Consider the following 18,412-nt stretch of genomic DNA (forward strand, 5'->3'; position numbering starts at 1 on the left):
CTCCTCTTCTTCTTATAAGGGCACTCATCTAATGGATTAGGGCCCCACCCTTAGGACCTCACTGAACCTTAATTTCCACCTTAAAGGCCTTATCTTTTCCTGCAGTCACTGCGGGGCAGGGTTAGGACTTCAACACAAGGACCTTGGAGGACACGCTCAACCCATAACATCTTTCTCACTGACTTTGTATGTTGCTCGACTATTAAGTTTCTGTTGGCCGCATCCTCCTACCCATCCCCAACACATCCACAGCTCCTCCCCACAGGGATCTTTGTCTCTGGCTCACTGGCATCCCAAGAACGTGGAAGGACAGCTGGAGGCACTCACACGTGTGCGCAGAGGGACGCGTGTGTCTGAGGAGGCTCAGGTGGGGAGCCTCACCCCACCATCCCCTTCCCTCCGGACCTCGGGCAGGGAAAGTCAGGATCGCCGGGACCAGGTACAAATGGTTTATTTTTCTATAAAGAGCAAAGTACAAAGAGGTGGGAAGGGGCACAGGGCCTTGAGGAGCAGCAGTGGGCAGGCCCCGGGCCCTGGCAGAGGCCCGAGGAGGCCCTGGTGGCTTTCCCAGGAGTGAAGGGCATCCTAGACATGGCCGGTCGCGGTCTCCGGTGTGATGGTGGAGCAGGAGCAGGGCCGGTGAGGCAGAAGCCCGTGGCTGCTGACAGTCACACAAAGCCAGGCTTCATGGATGAGCGGCGACAGTTGGGACAGTTCCGTGTCCCGTTGTTCTGCAGGCACCTTGGGAGGCAAAGGGCTCTGTCCACTCCCTGAGCCTGTCCTTCCACCCTGGGCCAGGGCCTCTCCCTCCCGCCCTTCCTACCCTTCCCTCTGCAGGGGCATGGGAGGTGCCAAGGGAAGGAGAGGGCCCCAGGCCCCTGCCTGCCACGCTGCTTGCCCACTGCACTGGCCTGAAGGGGTGCACTTCCAGGTGTCTGAATGCCAGGACCTTTCAGGGGCCTCTCTGAATTCTCTTTGGGGAGAATGACCTTAAGGAAGGCCACCTCACAGGGCCATTGGGAGGATTCAATGAGTCAAGATACGGGAATTTTGAGGAAGACCTGGGACGCAGAAAGCACTCCTCAAGTGTCTGCTGTTGGTATTACTATTGCGATTAGGCCCCAGAGCACCCGAAGAGGCCCACACGCCCCTGCCCCGGCCACAAGAGCCCTCACCGGAGGTGGAAGATGTGGGAGCAGGGCAGGGCCTGCAGCCGGTTGTTCCTCTCGCCGATGGACTCCCCGCACAGGCCGCAGTAGAGCTCAGTCTCCTCCACACACTCGTGGAAGCGCACCACGTGGGCACGCAGCTCCTGCTGCAGCCCCTTGCTGCGGTAGATGCTCTCACTCAGACAGTGCAGCTTCAGCTGGCTCAGCTGGGCCAGCAGGGACAGGAGACGGGGCAGAGGGGAGAGACCAAGTCAGCGCTGGTGGGCGGCCATCCCACTTCCCTCCCCGAGGGGTCACCAGGCAGTCAGGTCACACACGGTCCAGTCTTGGGCATATTGCTGCCTGGCTGACGGACCTAAGGAAAATGCCCTGCCCTCTCTGGGCCTTGCTGTCCTCTCATACAGAATGAGGAGGTGCTGAGGTTAGTGGTCTTCACCCCTAGAGCCAGCTGGGGACCCCATGTTTTTGAAGGGTTTTATTGACCAAACCTGCTGTGTTGACTCCATAACTGTCTTCCTGTTTTCATTAGTTAACTGTAACAACAGCTTGCTAGCATTTAACGGTGGCTAGTGTGGCTCAGTGGATTGAGTGTCAGCCTGTGAGCCAACGGGTCGCTGGTTCAAGTCCCACTCGGGGTATATGTCTGTGTGGCCAGGTTCCCAGTAGGGGGTGTGCAAGAGGCAGCCACACACTGACGTTTCTCTCCTTCCCTTCCCCTCTAAGAATAAATAAAATTTTAAAAATAAAAACCGCTTATTAGACTTTCTGACCAGCCCTAGATATTGGGTAGACCCGAGTGGCTATAACCAAGTCAAAGGCACATTTATTTGGCATTTCAGCTGGACTATTACCCAATCCCAGAGAAATGCACATCTTCTAGAAGACTTTGAGAAACACTGAGCCTATTTTCAATACTTAAAGGATTGGATACAATTATTAAATTTGGAGAGGCCATATATCTTTGGAGTTAAGACAGACCAGTTACCAGGCAGCAGGCCCCTGAGCACCCCTTTGATCCTCACTTTTCTCATCTGTGAAATGGGGCTTGCTCCACCCATCTTGCAGGGAGGCAGTGAGGACTCGGAACGATGCCTACAAGAGATCTATGGTGCCCACCTCTCATTGAATGGAGGTCACTGTTAGAAGTTTTAATGACCACCAAGAAGGCTCTGAGGTCCTCACTGGTGCAGCTCAGTTGGTTGGGTGTTGGCCCTCAAAGCGAAAGGTCGCTGGTTCAATTCCAGGTCAAGGCACATACCTGGGTTGCAGGCTCAGTCCCAGGTCAGGGTGCGTACAAGAGACAACCAATCGATGTTTCTCTTACATTGATGTTTCTCTCCCTCTCTTTCTCCCTCCCCTCCCCTCTCTCTAAAAATAAATAAATAAAATCTTAAGAAGAAGAAGAAGAAGGCCTCAGACTTCCGATATCCTCTGAGCTACGGAAGTCTTGCCCAGCCCTTCGAAGCACTCTGGAGGGGAACAGCTGCGGCCGGGGGTGGCTGGGGCGACTTGTGGAGATCAGGAAGCGCTAAGGGCACGAGCAGACTCAAGGGGCCCTTTCCACCCACCCAGGGTCCCACCTTGGGCTCTTGACTCCAGACCCAGGAGACGGAATCAGGTCTGACCTTGTTTCCCACCTCCTCAGCCAGGTCCTGGGCTCTCTCAATGACATCCAGAGCCTGAAAGGCGAGCACAGGCCAAGGCTGCGGACAGAGCTGTCTGCCAGAGGCCTTGGCTTGTGAGAAAGGAAGGGCAGCAGGGCAGGCATGGGGAGGGTGACGTAGGCAGGCGGCTATCCCGGGAGCAAAGACAGTGGGAGGAGACTGGGGTGCTGCGGCAAGAGCTGTGTGGGCAAGTTACCGCCTGCCTCGGTTTACTCAGATACAGAAGGGGAAAAATACGTCTGTCTTGCGGGTGCTGTGAAACCATGGGAAGCAGTTAAAGCATCCCAAGTTCAAACCCCAGCTCTGGCCCTTCACTAGCTGTGTGATGGGGCAACGGCTGGCCTTCTCTGAGCCTGGAAGCTGACTCAGGACGCTGGGACTGGGGTGAGGCTGACACCAGACAAAGTGTCTGGAAGAGCCCTGCCCCGGCACCAGACACACAGATTGTTGGCCGGAGCACTGGGAGCGCTGGGGGACGCAGGACCGGACCCAATCTCACCTTGTCCAGTGCCTTCCTGGCCACCCAGCACTTGGCCACACCCAGCAGCACCTGTACCTGGCCCAGGCGGTTTCCAATCTCGGTCATGATGCTCATGGCAGAGTCGTACCTGGGGAAGGCTGTCTGCACAGCCAGTGGGGGTGGGGTCAGGCTGGGCCAGGCCCACACCCCCGAACCCAGCTTCCCGGTGACCTCACCTCCAGGTCCCCACGGCTCCGGTGGATGTCTGCAAAGCAGAGCAGGCAGAGCGCCTGTAGTGGCCGGTCACCGTGCTGCAGTGCAATCTTCATAGACTCCTGTGATAGAGGCCTGTCACCCAGGCATGCCCACCTGCCCCCAATCCCGGGGCGCCCTCACCCAGGGGGCTCCTCTGACCGGCAGCCCAGGGATCACCAACGTCCTCAGAGCCCAGGACACCAGTCCTGGTTCTCAGGCCCCATACACCAAACCAAAGGGGTCTCACAGCATCCAGCAAACTGGAAACATGCTCAGAGGGCAGAAATGACTCCGTCAGGGCTGCCTGGCTAGTAAGGGGCGAAGCTAGGATGTAAACTCAGGTCAATGGAACTTCAGAGACTGGTTTGCTTCTTACTTAAAGTGTCTCACAGAGGATGAGTGGTGGGGGACAGGGCAGAGAGAAGCCCACGTCCCTGAGAATGGACTGGAAAGGAGTGAGGTTTGGGGGCGGGGAAACATGCATTGTTCAGGGTCTTGGCTAAAGAAAATTTGGACAAAGGGCAAGACTTGGGGCTGATCTGGAAGAAGGCAGCCTACCTGCTCTGGGCCCCAGACCCTGGCTCACACCACCACCTACCCCCCTGCCCTGCTGCCCCACCTCACAACAGTCCATGGCACTGCCCAGGTGACCCAGTAGGCGATATGCCACAGCCATGTGGTACTGGCTCATGGCCCGGTACTTGAGGCTCCAGCCTTTGCCATAGTCATTGACGAGCTCTGCGGCCTTGCAGGGGAAGAACAGGGCTTTCTCATAGTCCTGCAGGGACACAGGGAGGGGACAGGTCAGGAGGGGACACACTGAGTATGAGGAGTGCTCCAAGGTTGAGGGCTGTAGGCCTTGGCTTCTCTGGCAGTCAGGGGGCCCTAGACCCCACTGGTTACTGACTCATTCTTTCTGGAGTCCCGGGAAAGAGTGATCTAGGCAGAGGGAACAGCCAGTGCAAAGGCATGGGCTCCATGAATTCAGGGACTTTCACCTGGTTCGCTGATGTTGGAGAACAACCCACTGCTCAGTTCCTAGCACTTAGTAGATACACAATAAATATTGCTGGATGAATGAATGGGCAAGAATATACAGCTGGCTTCCCTTCTCAGCCAGTCCCAGTTGGGCCTGTCAGCTTCGGAGACACGTGGAAGAGTGGGGGTCAGGGGAGGCCAGAGCCCCACCCCCACCCCTCTCTCGGTTGCCTCCGGTAGCAGCTGCTCCCTGAAGGCTCCATGACTGATTGCCACGGCTCGGACTCACTGAGGCAGTGAAACCATTCTCTCATGCTTTCTTTGCAAACCTCCGCAGGGCCTTTCTACCTGTGCCCCCTGAGCTGACGACCTCACCTCACGCTCCATTGGGAAAACAGAAGAAAAGCAGAGAGAAGCTCCGTTAAGTAGCTTACCCATCAAATCCACCCTCTGGACCCCTCTGCTTCCCTCCTGCTACTGAGGAGGAGGAGGAGGGCCCCCCCCACCCCCCACCGTCCAGTGTGAGTCCCTGCTGGGGCTCTGGGACAAATCCTGTTAGCATGTCTCAGCTCATTTAAGACAGGAAAACAAAAATCAAAATCCAACAATCTTCTTTGCCTTCCGTCTCCTTCGGCTACAACTGCTTCAGATCTTTCACATAAAAACCTCTTTGCTCTTTCACTGCATATTCAACCAGCACCTCTGAGCTACTGTGACCAAAAGAGAATTCTCAATGACCCCAACAGAAACCTGCTCCTCACAAATTTTGTTATGTGCTTTTCAACTCAAAGCCATATAAATATTCTATAGTTTTTAAAAAATAAATTTAGCCCTGGCTGGTGTGGCTCAGTGGATTGAGCACCGGCCTGCAAATCGAAAGGTCACCGGTTCCATTCCCAGTCAGGGCACATGCCTGGGTTGCCAGTCAGGTCCCCAGTGGGGGGTGCGTGAGAGGCAACCACACATTGGTGTTTCTCTCCCTCTTTCCCTCTCCCTTCCCCTCTCTAAAATATAAAGTAAATAAAATCTTTAAAAACAAATAAATTTAATTTTTAAAAACATAGAAAATAGAAATAAATCACTCTAATTGCATATTATTATATGGTAATTGTGATAATGATAAATATACATTGTAATAGAATTGTTGTAATATATCATTACATATAATGTAATGCAATATATTTCATTATAATATAGTATATTGCATTATATTAATACTATATTAGTTATAACCACATAGAAAAAAATTTTAGATTTCCTTCCCTTTCCTTCCTTCTCCTCCTACCCCCACTTCTTTCTTCACAGGGACGTGTTTGCTAAACTATAAGGCAGTGGGCAGCTGGCAGCTCGTCCCAGGCGAATCCCCTGAACCCGTCCCTAAGCCCCCTCTTCTCTGACTTCCCAGGGAGCTCAGGCAGCCCTGGGCTCCCCTGTTGCTTCTTCTATGCTAAGCCCTTCCCTGTTTCCCTGTCCACAGGTTTGATAAATGTCTCCTCATAGTCAAACAAAGCAAAACAAAAACAAAATAAGAAAAGTTATTTCAAATGAACTCAGAACATAGACTTGGATAGTACCTCCATGGTGGGATGCATAAATCCAAAACACAGCAAAGGAACCTTAAACTTCCTTCAGTCACTTTTTTAGTGATATTGGTATTATCTTTTGAAACTATTTTATGTGTTTTGTAGGATAAAATATTTCACTGCGCTGTTAGAAACCAAGATTTTCAGTCTAAGAGAAAAGAGAATCAAGTTTAAAATAGGTTAAATCCTGAAACTTAGATCTGAACTGGAAACATCACCACGAAACATCCTGGCCACTGAAAAGATTTAGAAGCAACGACAACCCAGCAACAAGGAGCACGCTGAGAGCCCACAGTTTGCCTTTAAATACCATTTCCCACTAAAAAGAACCTGAGGACATGGCCGATTCCAGGTCTGAGGCAAGGAAGATAGAAAATGAGCCCAGGACACTGCGTTGTGCCAGAAAGCAGAACCCCATCCAAGAGTAAGTGGGTCTTGTCGAAGGGCACTAGAGCCAGACTGGAGGGAATCCCACTGACTGAAGTTAGAGAACACGAACAGCGAAAAGAACAATGATCGCAGTTGACTGAAGGATACTGACTCTACAGAAAATCCATGATTTCACAGTAATGCTCCAAAAAGAGGAAGCAAGTCAGATAAGTGTGACCATCAACTTATTCTGGAAGCGGTGACTAAGGAAAAGGAGGAAGTATTTAGCGGTATCTCGGCCCTTCCTTTAGGGACTGTATTTCAAAGTAACCAACTAGCCCTGATAGACGAGGACAAGTTCTTCCGTATAGAAAAATCCCAGCTAACAACTGTAGCAGGAAGGAGAGAACTTGGAAATGGCCATTTTATTAGAGTTCAAGTGAATGAATCAATCCAGGCAGGAAACATCAGTGGACGCTAAAACCATTATGGTGAATGTCACTGTAGAACAGAATGTTCCCGGGGTGCCAGCGTCACCCTACAAGTTAACCTGCTGGTCACGAAAGGAGAAACCAAACCCGACAACAGAGGGATCAGGGAGTTAGTTACTCCCTCAACACCTGACATCGGGCGACACGAAGAACACGGCATTGTTCGTGCAGCGTCCTTACCAAGAATGTATCACCTCGATCTAACCAAGTCATTATGCGTGCATGTATGTATGTATTTTTATTGATTTGAGAGAGAGATGAAGACAAGAGAGAAACATCGACCCGTTGCTCCACCCATCCATGCACTCACTGGTTGGTCCCTGCATGTGTCCTGACTGGGAATGGAACTCACAACACTGGTGTCTTGGGGCAACGCTCCAACCCACTGAGCCTCCCAGTCAGGACCTAAACAAGTCATTATTTAAATTCCAGGTGATAGGGAGGAAAAGAGATAAAGGAACAATTACTACAGGACTCCTTGAGGAAGCAATGAGACAATAAGGTGGAACATTCTACAAGGCCGTTAATCTGACTTCTTCAATAAATGATGGAAAATAAAAGGGGAGGGTAGGAATTTTCTACCAAGAGAGACTTAAGAGACATAATGTACAACTCCTGCTTATGTTCCAACTCAAAGGAGCCAAGGGTAAAGGCAGGTTTTCAGGATAAGAACACAAATTTAAGGTAAATAAAGAGGTTCATTGTGGTATGTATAATAATAGAATTGCAGTTATGTAAGAAAGCGTCCTTATACAAGAAATATAAACCCTGGCTGGTGTGGCTCAGTGGACTGAGTGCCAGCCTGCGAACCAAAGGATCGCGGTTCGATTCCCAGTCAGGGCACATGCCTGGGTTGTGGGCCAGTTCCCAGCAGGGGATGCATGAGAGGCAACCATACATTGATATTTCTCTCCCTCTCTCCTTCCCTTCCCCTCTAACGATAAATAAATAAAATCTTTTTTAAAAAGGTATATAATGTCTAACCAGTGTGCTGTATACCTGAAACAAGTATCGAATGTCAACTGTAACTGAAAAAATGTTTAAATGAAAATAGAAAAATGCATACATCAAATACGGCAAAATATTAATAATTGTTCATTCTAAAAGGATATGTAGAGATTTCTACATTACTCTCTCGACCTTCCTGTATGGTTCATTTTCTTCACAATAAAAAAAGGTTTGAAAACGTCCCCATTTCTCTCTGATCTTCTTGCAGCTCACTGGATGGCTTCCCTGTCGATCTAGTTGCTGAAAACAAAACCCTGCAGTGTCATCCTGGGAGACCCTCCCTTCCTCACAGCCCAGCTCCGCTTCCTAACCCTCTACATGCTCATCTACCCCCAGGGTCGCCAGGCCTCTCCTACGTGCCAGGCATTAACACCTGCCAGGGCCAAGGGCAGCCTGGACGCCTAGAGAAAGAACAAAGGCTCAGGCCCAGGAGCCTGCGGCCACTGGCCCTTCGGCCCGTTCGCGATCTGCCTTCTCCCCTCCCCCACACCCTGTGACCCCCGCCTCCTACCCCTCTCACTGCCTGCTGCAGCTGTGCTGGCCTCCGTCCTTCCGGGAACATGGCCGGTGTGCTCCACCAGGGCAGGGCTTTGCCTTAGCCGTTCCCTCTTTTCCACGTTTCCCCCAGATTCCTACACGGCTCACCCTCTCATCTTCAAGTCATCTACATCACCTCTATGAGGCCTTCTGACATCCGGTTGTTTCATGCTGCAGCACCCCCCACCCCCCACCCCCTGCCCTGCTTCCCCTCCTCTCAAGAAGCCCTTTCTGCCCTGGCTGAAGTAGCTCAGTGGATTGAGCGCGGGCCTGCGAACCAGACGATCGCGGTTCGATTCCCAGTCAGGGCACATGCCTGGGTTGCAGGCCAGTTCCTGGCAGGGGCCAGTTCCCAGCAGGGGATGCAGGAGAAGCAACCATACACTGATGTTTCTCTTCCTCTCTCCTTTCCTTCCCCTCTAAATAAATATTTAAAAAGAAGCCCTTTCTAACAGGCTATGTAACTGACTTACTCATTGTGTTTATCCTCATCCCCCAACTAGGGAGCAAGCTTCCTGAGGCCAGGGACTTTGCTGTTGTTTTCAGTGCGGCACCCCAGGCCAAGAGTGCCTGGGAAATGGCAAATGCTCAATAGTTATTTGATGAATGAACCCTCACAAACATGCTGTACAGTGGGGTCCTGCTCTTTGTTGTCATGCAGATGCACCTACCAAGGTTCCGAGAGGGGAGGGGCCAAGGCCAGGGTCACACAGCTGGCGTGTGGCAGAGCAGGTGCATGGCCGGCCCTCAGACAGGAGCCTCCCGTTCCGCCAGAGAGTCAGACAGACAGGTCCAGTTTTGAACTCCGGCCCTGTCATTCCTAACCCAGTCTTTACCTCCCTGGGTAAGCGCTTTCCCTCTCGGATTCTCAGACTCTCATCCGCCTTGTCCCTACCTAAACAGGACTGGACTGAATAAACGAGGTAATGCAAGGGGAGCCCACACCCACCATTGCCCTCCCCTGGGGCCCGCACGCACCTTGACCTGGGCATAGAAGCTGCCCAGGCTGCAGCAGACGCGGCACTCAAGCATGGCATCGTCGTTGTTGTGGGCATAGCGCAGGGCCTTCTCGAAGCTCTCCAGGGCCTTCTGGAAGAGGCTGAGGCCCAGGAAGGCATTGCCCATGCTCAGGCTGACCTGGCCTCCGAGCTGGGCGCCCGCCCTGGTGCCGGGCAGGCCGAGGCAGGTCTTGCAGTAGGAGATGGTCTTGTGAAACTCGCACAGCTTCTCGTTGCTGCGCGCCAGGTTCAGGTAGCTCTCCAGGAGGAAGTTGGCATCCTCCAGCTGCCGAGCGGTGTCGATCTGCACCACGGCAAACTGTCCGTGGGGGGGTGGGCACGCAGACGTCAGCCTGAGCCTCAGACTGGAGCCTCTGTCCCAGCGAGCCTCATACCCTGAAGCTTAGACCCCCGACTTTCCACATCCAGCCTCAGGTGCATTCTCCGCTTCCCACCAGAGAGTGGAAGCTTCAGCCCTGGAGCCTCCCCCTCCCAAGCTCAGACCGAGAGCTTTCACCTTTCCTCCCCCAGCCTCAAACCTGGAGCCAGTGCCCCACAGACTCAGACCCAGAGCCCCAGACAGGAAGTCTGGAACCTAGACTCCTGGCCTTGAGACCCCCTGAGCCCTGAAGTTCAAGGCCACAAGCCCGAATTCCATGCCGAGATTCAGCATCAAAAACCCAGGGTATTGGGTGTGGATTCAGAGCCTCGGTTCCTGGCTGCTAGCTTGTGGGCCTAGGAGCCTGAGGACTCAGGAGAGAGGCCTGGAAACCCTCGAGAAACCCAGCTTTGCCCACCCCCCTACGCCAGCCTCGGGCACTCCCACCTTCAGCATCTCCTTGTAGCGGCCCATCTCTGAATGGGCAGTGACCAGGCAGCCGAGCACTCGGAAGCGCCCCACGAGGTCCGAGCTCTTCTCCAGCACCTTCATCCACACCTGCAGCGCCTTCTCTGTCTGGTTAGACTGGTACAGCTGGAGCCCCTTCTCGATCTGCTGCTTCGTCTGGTCCTGTCCCATCCTCCAAGAGCCCCCCTCGGACAGACCCTGGTGGATCGCTGCCTCTAGACTCTCATGGCGGGGGACCCAAAGTGCCAGCTGTCCACTGAGCCCAGGAAAGGAAAGCAGCACCAGGCAGGAGTTGACTAGGGCCTGATGGAGTGCCACCCTGGGAACAAAGCAGGTCCGGCCCCTGTCTGCAGCTGTCCCTGCCAGTTGGGGCCACGTGGCTACTAAGGAATGTCAGCCACAAGGTCACGAGGGTTTCTGCCGCACTCCACCCCAAGCTGGGAGGTGGCTTCCCAGGGACACTGGCACTCTGCCCCTGGGCAACCCCTTGGATGTCTCTTTGGCACTCATGACACTGGCCCTGACCTCCCTGGCAGGGCAGACTGGCCCGCAGCCTTGCCAAAGAGCCACCTCCAGGGGTGGATTGAGAGCTGGGGGGAGCAGGGCTGAGCCCAGGAACCCAGGCGGCGGGAGGCAGGGGCAGTGCCCAGCCCTGAGCCCTCCCTCTCCCCCAGATCCTCCTGCCCCCAGACTTTGTCCCTGTGGCTTCCCAGGCACCAAGGCCACTTACCCCCATGAACTTGCCCACACCATTCCCAACAGCCTAGCTCACGGTGTGACCCATGCCAAGTCACGGACCTTGCTGGGCCTCAGTGTCCTCATCCGTAAAATGAGGACAACGGGCTGATACACTGTAACTCACAGGGCTGCTACGAGGCAGCGTAGTCGTGGGCAACAGCACGGGTTCTGGAGCCAAGGCTGCCAGGGTTCGAATCCTGACTCTGCCGTTTATTGGCGGTGTGGGCAGCGTGGCCCTGAAGTGGCACCTACCTCACTGGACTGTTAGAAGAACCAAGCAGCACAGGACTGAGAGCAGTGCCTGGCACCTGGGGGACAACACACATGGGGACACCTGTGTGTCGATAAGCAAGAGGTCACCCTGAGCTGCGTCTGCTCCATGGCTAAGTGCCTGCCAGGGAAGGAAGTCGGCCCTCGGAGGTTCAAAAAGTGTCCCACCCCGGCCGGTGTGGCTCAGTTGGTTGGAGTGTCATCTGTAAACCAAAAGGTCATGGGTTCAAGTCCCAGTCACGGCACATGCCTGGGTTGCGGGTTCGGTCCCAGTCGGGAGGCATTCCAGAGACAACGGATTGATGTTGCTCTCTTGCGTAGATGTTTCTCTCCCTCCACTCTCCTCCTCCCTTGCTTTTTCTCTAAAACCAGTAAATCAATAAGCATGTCCTCAGCGAAGATTGATAAATAAATAAGTAAATAAACAAACCGTCCTAATTCCAACCCCAGTTGGGGGGTCTGTAGTAGTGAGCTTTCATGCCGGACATTGTGGAGAAGGGCAAAGTCTTCCGTGGGGAGCAGACACACGGGGGGGTGGGCCGCTGGGGTTTGGGAGGCCCTCGGTAACGGGACCCCTGCCAACCTGCCAGCTGGTTGCACCCCACGTTCTCCTCCCTCTGCAAACCAGGCTCCTTCTTGTACCAGGGCAAAGTGCGTCCCTTTAGAGTAGGGCAGTGGTCTTCACCATTGATTATCACTAATTCGAGAACATTTTCATCACCCCAAAAAGAAGCTCCGTGTTCACCAGCAGTCACTCCCCAGTCCTCCTGTGTCATGGGCTGAACTGTGCGCCCGTTTGACCTCCCTTCTCACGTTGAGGTCTTAGCCCCAGCACTTCAGAATGTGACCAACTCGGAACCACCATCTTTAAAGAGGCAAAGTGAGGCCGGTAGAGTGGGCCCTAGTCCAGCGTGACCAGTGTCATGAGAGGAGATCAGGACCCAGGCACAGAGGGAAGCCTGTGTGCCCACACGGGGAAAGGCAGCCACCTACCAGCCAAGGAGAGGCCTCAGAGGGAGACCAACCTCTCCACACTCAGCTCTCTGCCTTCGGCCTCCAGAGCTGAGAGAAAATACACCTGCATTGTCTAAGCCCCCTGGTCTGCGGTACTTTGTATGGCAGCCTGAGTGGATTAATACGCCCCACGACCACATTCTTTCTGTGGATTTGTCTATTCTGGACATTTCATATAAATGGGGTCAGGGTAAGCCCAGGGGTCCATGCCCCAGGGTCATGGCTCAGCAGAGGCAGAGAGGATGTAGGCATAGGCCTATGGACTGGACAAAGCCACTGGGACCCTCCAGGGGGAAGTGCACTTGAGCCTGGACCACAGGAAGTTGGGACCACAGGAAGAGGGAGTCTCTGCCCAGGAGAGTTGCCCGGGATCTTCCTCTCATGTGGAAGGTGGGTCCTGTGTTGAAGTGAACCAGCAGAGGACAAGGCAGCTGGCCCGCAGGGAGAGGGCTGAAGAGCCAGCAGGTTCTATCCGGCTCAGTAAGCCAGGCCCAAGTTCACCATGAGTCTCTGGCAGGAAGAAAAGGAGCTGCCTGCAGCAGTGCCCCAAAGGAGTCAGGGAACCCGGCCTTCGGGGCACTTGGGAACTTTAAAGATTCCAAAATTTGAACACCTGATGGGAGAAAGGCTTCCACTGCCCCAGAATCACCAGCTTTTTGCTGACTGTTGCACACACTTAGGTCAAGGTCATGCTGCTTTAGGGCAAGCACTGTGGTTTCCCTTTGTGCTGCCAGCGCCTGTACAGCCCTCTGCAAAGTGAGAGGAGAAGAGCGCCAACGTTTCCTGAGCTAAGCACTGCCTCCAGTTTACAGATAAGGAAACTGAGGCACAAGCGGAAAGGTGAACTGCTGGAGACCACACTGCTACCTAGAGACAGAGCAGGGACCAGTCCCCAGGGAGTGTGATTCTTGGGGTCCCACTCTTACCCATGATGCTGGCCCAGACGGCGGGGAGGGAGGAGAGGAGTGAAGGGGAGTTCAATCACACCGTCTTCACCTGACACACAGCTCACGGGGCACGTTCTCCAAGGCTCTGGCCTGAGTGGACCGAAGTCACGTATGCACAGGTGGCTCGGGAGACAGGGGACAGTCAGGGCTTGCTTACCAATGCCCAGCAGTGAAGGAGGACAAAAGGAAGTCAGGAGGGTGAGCCACAAAATAAAATGGCCTTTTCTTTTTAAGGGGCCACTTCACCTCCCAGGGCAGGGGGACAGCAGGGCCTGTGGTGACTGCCGGTGTCAGGTCATCATGCCTCCCATTTTAGGTCCCTGTTTTATAATCACAGGTAGAAGGTGAAGTCTGGGCCTGATGAGGGGCCACAACCCATGTGCGGGGCAGAAGAGCTCTGACTTGGCTGCTACATCTGCCACCCGGGAGATTTCACAGAAAACCCGGCACTTCCTGCTTCTCTTGGAGGCTGAAGCTCAAGCAGGGCTTGCGATGCTCTGTCAACCAGTCAACTGGTCAGCGACAAAGAACGTCTCTCTTTCAACTATGGCCCCCGCTGCTCCCTATTCTCGCTTCAAGGCTCAAGCCAAGTGTCACCTGTCACCTTAGATTGGTTTTTCACCTGCTGGCGTCACCCGCCTGGCCCCCGCAGACACCTACATTTGCAGCTTCTGCTCTCGAAGCATGACAGACAAGTGTGACTGGAGGGGACAGTCCTAGGTCCCCTCTGCCATGATTAGCGGGATCCTTGGGAAGCTTTTTTCTCTTTTTTTAAAAAATATTTATTTATTTTTAGAGAGAGGGGAAGGGAAGGAGAAAGAGTGGAAAAGAAATATCAGTGTGTGGTTGCCTCTCACGTGTTCCCCACTGGGGACCTGACCAGCAACCCAGGCATGTGCCCTGACTGGGAATTGAACCAGTGACCCTTTGCTTCACAGGCCCGTGCTCAATCCACTGAGCCACACCAGCCAGGGCAAGTCCTCTTGATACATTTGTTTTCCTAGTTGTAAATGGGTATTGCCCCTCTGGTAAGGTTTCTGTGAAAACCAAATGAGATAAAATAAGAACTTGCTTTGAAAACAAGACACTAGCCCTGGCTGGTGTGGCTCAGTGGATTGAGCGCTGGCCCATGAACCAAAGCATCGCTGGTTCAATTCCCAGTCAGGGCACATGCTTGGGTTGTCAGTCATGTGTTGGGAACCACTCTGCCTGGTTTCAGGAGCTGTAACCATCCCCCCCCCCCCAATGGCTAAGACTGAGTGAGCAACCTTCAGACCATAAGCCACTAAGGAGACAAAGCTTATCTTTTTCATAACTGGCCTCCAATGTTGATCAGTTAGCCAATGACGGGTAAGATTCCCCAAGGGGTGAATGACCTGACAGGCATGATCACATGGAAGCCCCAGGGAAGGACTTGGGGGGTCTATGGAGAAAGGGGGTGATGGACCCTTGCCCCTCAGCTTTGACAAATCCTGACTCCCCTGAGTTCACGAGAAGTCTCTGAGAATTCTTTGGCTATCTACCTCCTCTGCCTCACTTAAGCCTGAAACAATGACAGAGGGTGGTGCAGCCCTGTGCTAGAAAAGGCAGGCTCCCTGGGTGATCAGGCCTGAGAAAGATACGTAAAACCCTGGGAAGCCTGCTTTGCTAAGAATGCTCTTAGTTAAATGACAAAGATCTGAGCAGGAAATGAGTTTGTTTCCCAAAGTTTTGTAGCCTTTTAGCTGATTGACCCTGACTCAGAAGAAGCCCTTATAGTTCTTTGTATGCTATCTACTGTTTGATCCTTACAGTCTTGCCGCGGTCCGGCCGCAGCAGGGTCCAGGGGTCCCTCGAGGTGAGGATAGGTGTCGGCGCTGGGTAACAGGCAACTACACAGCTCAAAGGCAGGTGAAGCACTGTTCCGTTTATTGCAAGTACAAGCATGTTTTTTATATTTTCATTTCTGGTAATGATTCACATTTATAGGTGCATAGTATAATCAGTTAAACAGAAAAAATCAATATAAAGGTAATTAGGAAAAATATGAAAGTTCCCACAGTTTCAATTATATTAAACAAGTTATTTTGACCATAGATATATATCCCTATTCAAGGTAAAGGAGGGCCTGTTATTCTAACAACTTTAGACATTCGGGGGCTATTTCATTAGAGGGGATTTGCCTCGGGACTTACTTAAGGGGGCTGCCTTGGGTATTCCAGGCCCCCTACTAGCTGATATCATCATATCCTACAGCTGCTTAATCAGGACAGGGAAGGAGGTGTTATTTTGGGGAAAGGCCACGGTGATATTGTTCTCAGCCTGACTTAGTTGCTGTTCAGCTCTGAGAATGGTCAGCATTTCTAGGAGATTCCAAATTATCAGAAAAGTAGAGGTTAGAACACCAAGAGGCAGCAAGATTAAGATCAACACCACACATCCATTCATGCCCCGTTCGCCTGGCCGGAACACGCTTCTTTGAAGTCGTCTTCCCCATGCTCGGACTTAGACAGCATGGTTGGCGCTGGGATTGGACGCGGCACTGTGTGACGATGATTAATGAACTGTACCTGTATTCCTGCGCTAATTGAACCCTGTAAAAGCCTGTCTAGGCAAAGGTCAGCAAGCTCTCCCCTTGAGAAGGTGGCCAAGCTGCACTGAGGCACTCCCCCCTTAAAGGAGTAGCCATGTGGTCCCTTTTCCTCCACAGGACTCAGTAGTCCCTGTGAATTTGTCTCATATCTCATCCGTGATGCCGCGGGCACTGTGAGCCGGTGTCCGCATCAGTCATGTCCCCAGCAGGGTGTGTGTAAAAGGCAACCACACAGTGATGTTTCTCTCCCTTTCCCTCCCTTCCCCTCTTTCTAAAAATAAGTAAAATTTTTAAATTAAAAAAAAAAAACACAAGACACTGAACTAATATCCCTCTGATGAACCCCCTGAACCTTCCTTGAATTAGCTCTTAGAATTTATACCAGTGAAAAAACCAGATACAACCGGTGTCCAATAGGAGAGCGGTTGAGAAGGCAGGAAATGCTACGTAGCCTATAAAGATGCAAGTTGTCAATAACTGGTGTTTGTGTCCAAGATGGAAGGGCGCCCTGACATAGTAACTGAAAAAATGCAAGCTGCAGAACATTCGGTACATTACGGCATGATCTCATTTTTATTAACAAAAATGACATATGTACCTGTTTTTGTATACAGAAAAATTCTGGAAGCCTACCTACGCCATCTGTTTATCAATGGGCTGTGGGAGATGGGGAAACGCTCGCTTTTAACTTACATTTATTTAGGGTCGTTGGCAACGTGGATGAACGCTTGCCAGGGGGGCACTGTGCCAAGCGCTTGGCTTGGGACATTCTCTCCTCTTCCCAACCCTGTGAGGTGGGTGTTTTCACTGCTATCGGACAGGCTGGGAATCTGAGGCTGAGAATCATGTCGCTTCCTCAAGGTCACACAGTTGATGTGGTAACATTAACAGGCTCCTAAACTGCCCTGGTTGGTGTGGCTCAGCGGGTTGAGTGGCGGTATGTGAACTGTAAAGGTTGCTGGTTCGATTCCCGGTCTGGACACATGCCTGGGTTGTGGACCTCGTCCCCGGTTGGGGGTATAGGGGCATGCAAGAGGCAACCCATCAATGTTTCTCTCCCTCCCTTCCCCTCTCTCTAAAAAAATAAATCTTAAAACAAAAAAAGAGGATCCTAAACATAAGCTTTCCACACTTCTCTAACTACATTAATGTTTTCCATTAAAAAACCCTGAAGCCCTCAAACGACTTGTTAAAAGGTCATGGTGTCCTGCAAGCCCCGGGTGCTGGAGGGTCACCGGCAGCCCTGCTCCCTCGGGCCCCTCCGGCAGCAGGGGGCCTTCGGAGCAGCTGCGGCACCCACTTCCCAGAGGACCCACCCTGGTGATCTGCCTCAGAAGCTGTGGCAGCAGGATCCCTGTCACGTGGCTCTAAGGGACCTGGCTATCACTCATCTCAGGGCCACTGAGGACCTGTGAAGAACTGGGGTACGAGCTGGGAGCTAGCAGTCTGTAAACGAGGCACAAAAATAAACTTATTTACTCCCCCCTTTCCTGAAGTGGGTGGCATTTTTTCAATAAAACTCCAACGTAGTGTGCGTGTGCTGTGGGGCCAGAAGTGCCTTATTTGGGAAGCTTACAAAAGTAACTGTTATTTTTTGGTATTTGTTCACTTACTCACTCCCTAAATATGTCTGGAATACTGATCTGTGAGCCCTGGGGCCCTGGTGAGGACTAAGGCTCAGTTAGTTGGTCGAGGCCTTCACGGAGCTCCTTTCTAGAGGCGGGATTCTCCCCAGGGCACCTCGGCTGCACAAGACACCCCCTAAGGATTACGCTCTGCAGGCCCTTCTGTCAGGCGGGTCCGGGTTAAAACCCGGCTTTGCTACTTAGAGCTGCGGCTTCTCTGTGCCTCAGTCTTTACCACCCTGTGCTGTCAGTTGCTGGACCAGTACAGTGACCGTGACTCATAAATGTAGGCAGTTTGTATTCTTAAAGCCAAGCGACTGTCTAGAACAGCCCTGACCCTGTCACTCACTGTGATGATGGACGTATTCTATGTCCAATATGGAAGCACTACCCCACATGCGGCTTCACAGTGAGTGGAGGAGTGACACTCACTCAATAGCTCCAGTGGCTAGGGGGTCACTGTAGTGGACGATGCAGGCAGGCCTTAGGAGATGGCCAGATCCGGGCGTGGCAGGTGATGAAGCAGGTAAACAGGAGCTGGGAGAAGTGGAAGGGACAGGCTGGCTGCAGAATCATGGCCGGAGGGCAAGGAGACACGCTCAGGGGCGCTCGGGGTGGCAGGAGCAAGTGGAACACAGGCCACTGCTGGGCAGTTTTCAAGGAGGGAAGGGAAAGAACGGGCCGCAGGAGGTGGGCTCAGGGAGAGCCAGCCACAAAGACACGTATTGTACGGCTGAGCTGACATGACACGCCCAGACTAGGCCGATCTTTAGAGCCGATGAGCGGTTTTGCCAGTGGCTGGGAATGGGGGTGACTGCTAATGAGGATGGGGTTTCTTAGGGGGCGATGACATTAAGCTGTGGTGAGGGCTGCATGCTGCTGAAAAC

At 52.8% G+C, this 18,412-nt stretch overlaps 1 protein-coding gene across 2 annotated transcripts; it reads right to left on the reverse strand.

Annotated features, from left to right (window-relative positions):
* Positions 1-416: 416 nt before the first annotated feature.
* On the reverse strand, positions 417-11,191 carry RAPSN (receptor associated protein of the synapse). 2 transcript variants are annotated; one of them, XM_037027986.1, is made up of 8 exons: positions 10,339-11,191; positions 9,493-9,831; positions 4,168-4,326; positions 3,530-3,628; positions 3,333-3,455; positions 2,750-2,848; positions 1,176-1,375; positions 417-741 (listed from the first exon to the last, which is right to left on the reverse strand). In XM_037027986.1, exons 1-8 carry the CDS (start codon positions 10,528-10,530, stop codon positions 669-671), a joined length of 1,284 nt encoding a protein of 427 aa, XP_036883881.1. In that variant the 5' UTR covers positions 10,531-11,191; the 3' UTR covers positions 417-668. The 2 variants fall into 2 exon arrangements, with proteins under 2 accessions (XP_036883881.1, XP_036883882.1); XM_037027987.1 differs by having other exon boundaries at positions 2,795-2,848; positions 10,339-11,189.
* Between the last annotated feature and the right edge of the window lie 7,221 nt (positions 11,192-18,412).

The sequence above is a fragment of the Sturnira hondurensis genome, unplaced genomic scaffold, assembly GCF_014824575.4.
Source record: "Sturnira hondurensis isolate 20B ecotype Veracruz unplaced genomic scaffold, ASM1482457v3 Scaffold0019433, whole genome shotgun sequence".
Taxonomy (NCBI): Eukaryota; Metazoa; Chordata; class Mammalia; order Chiroptera; family Phyllostomidae; genus Sturnira; species Sturnira hondurensis.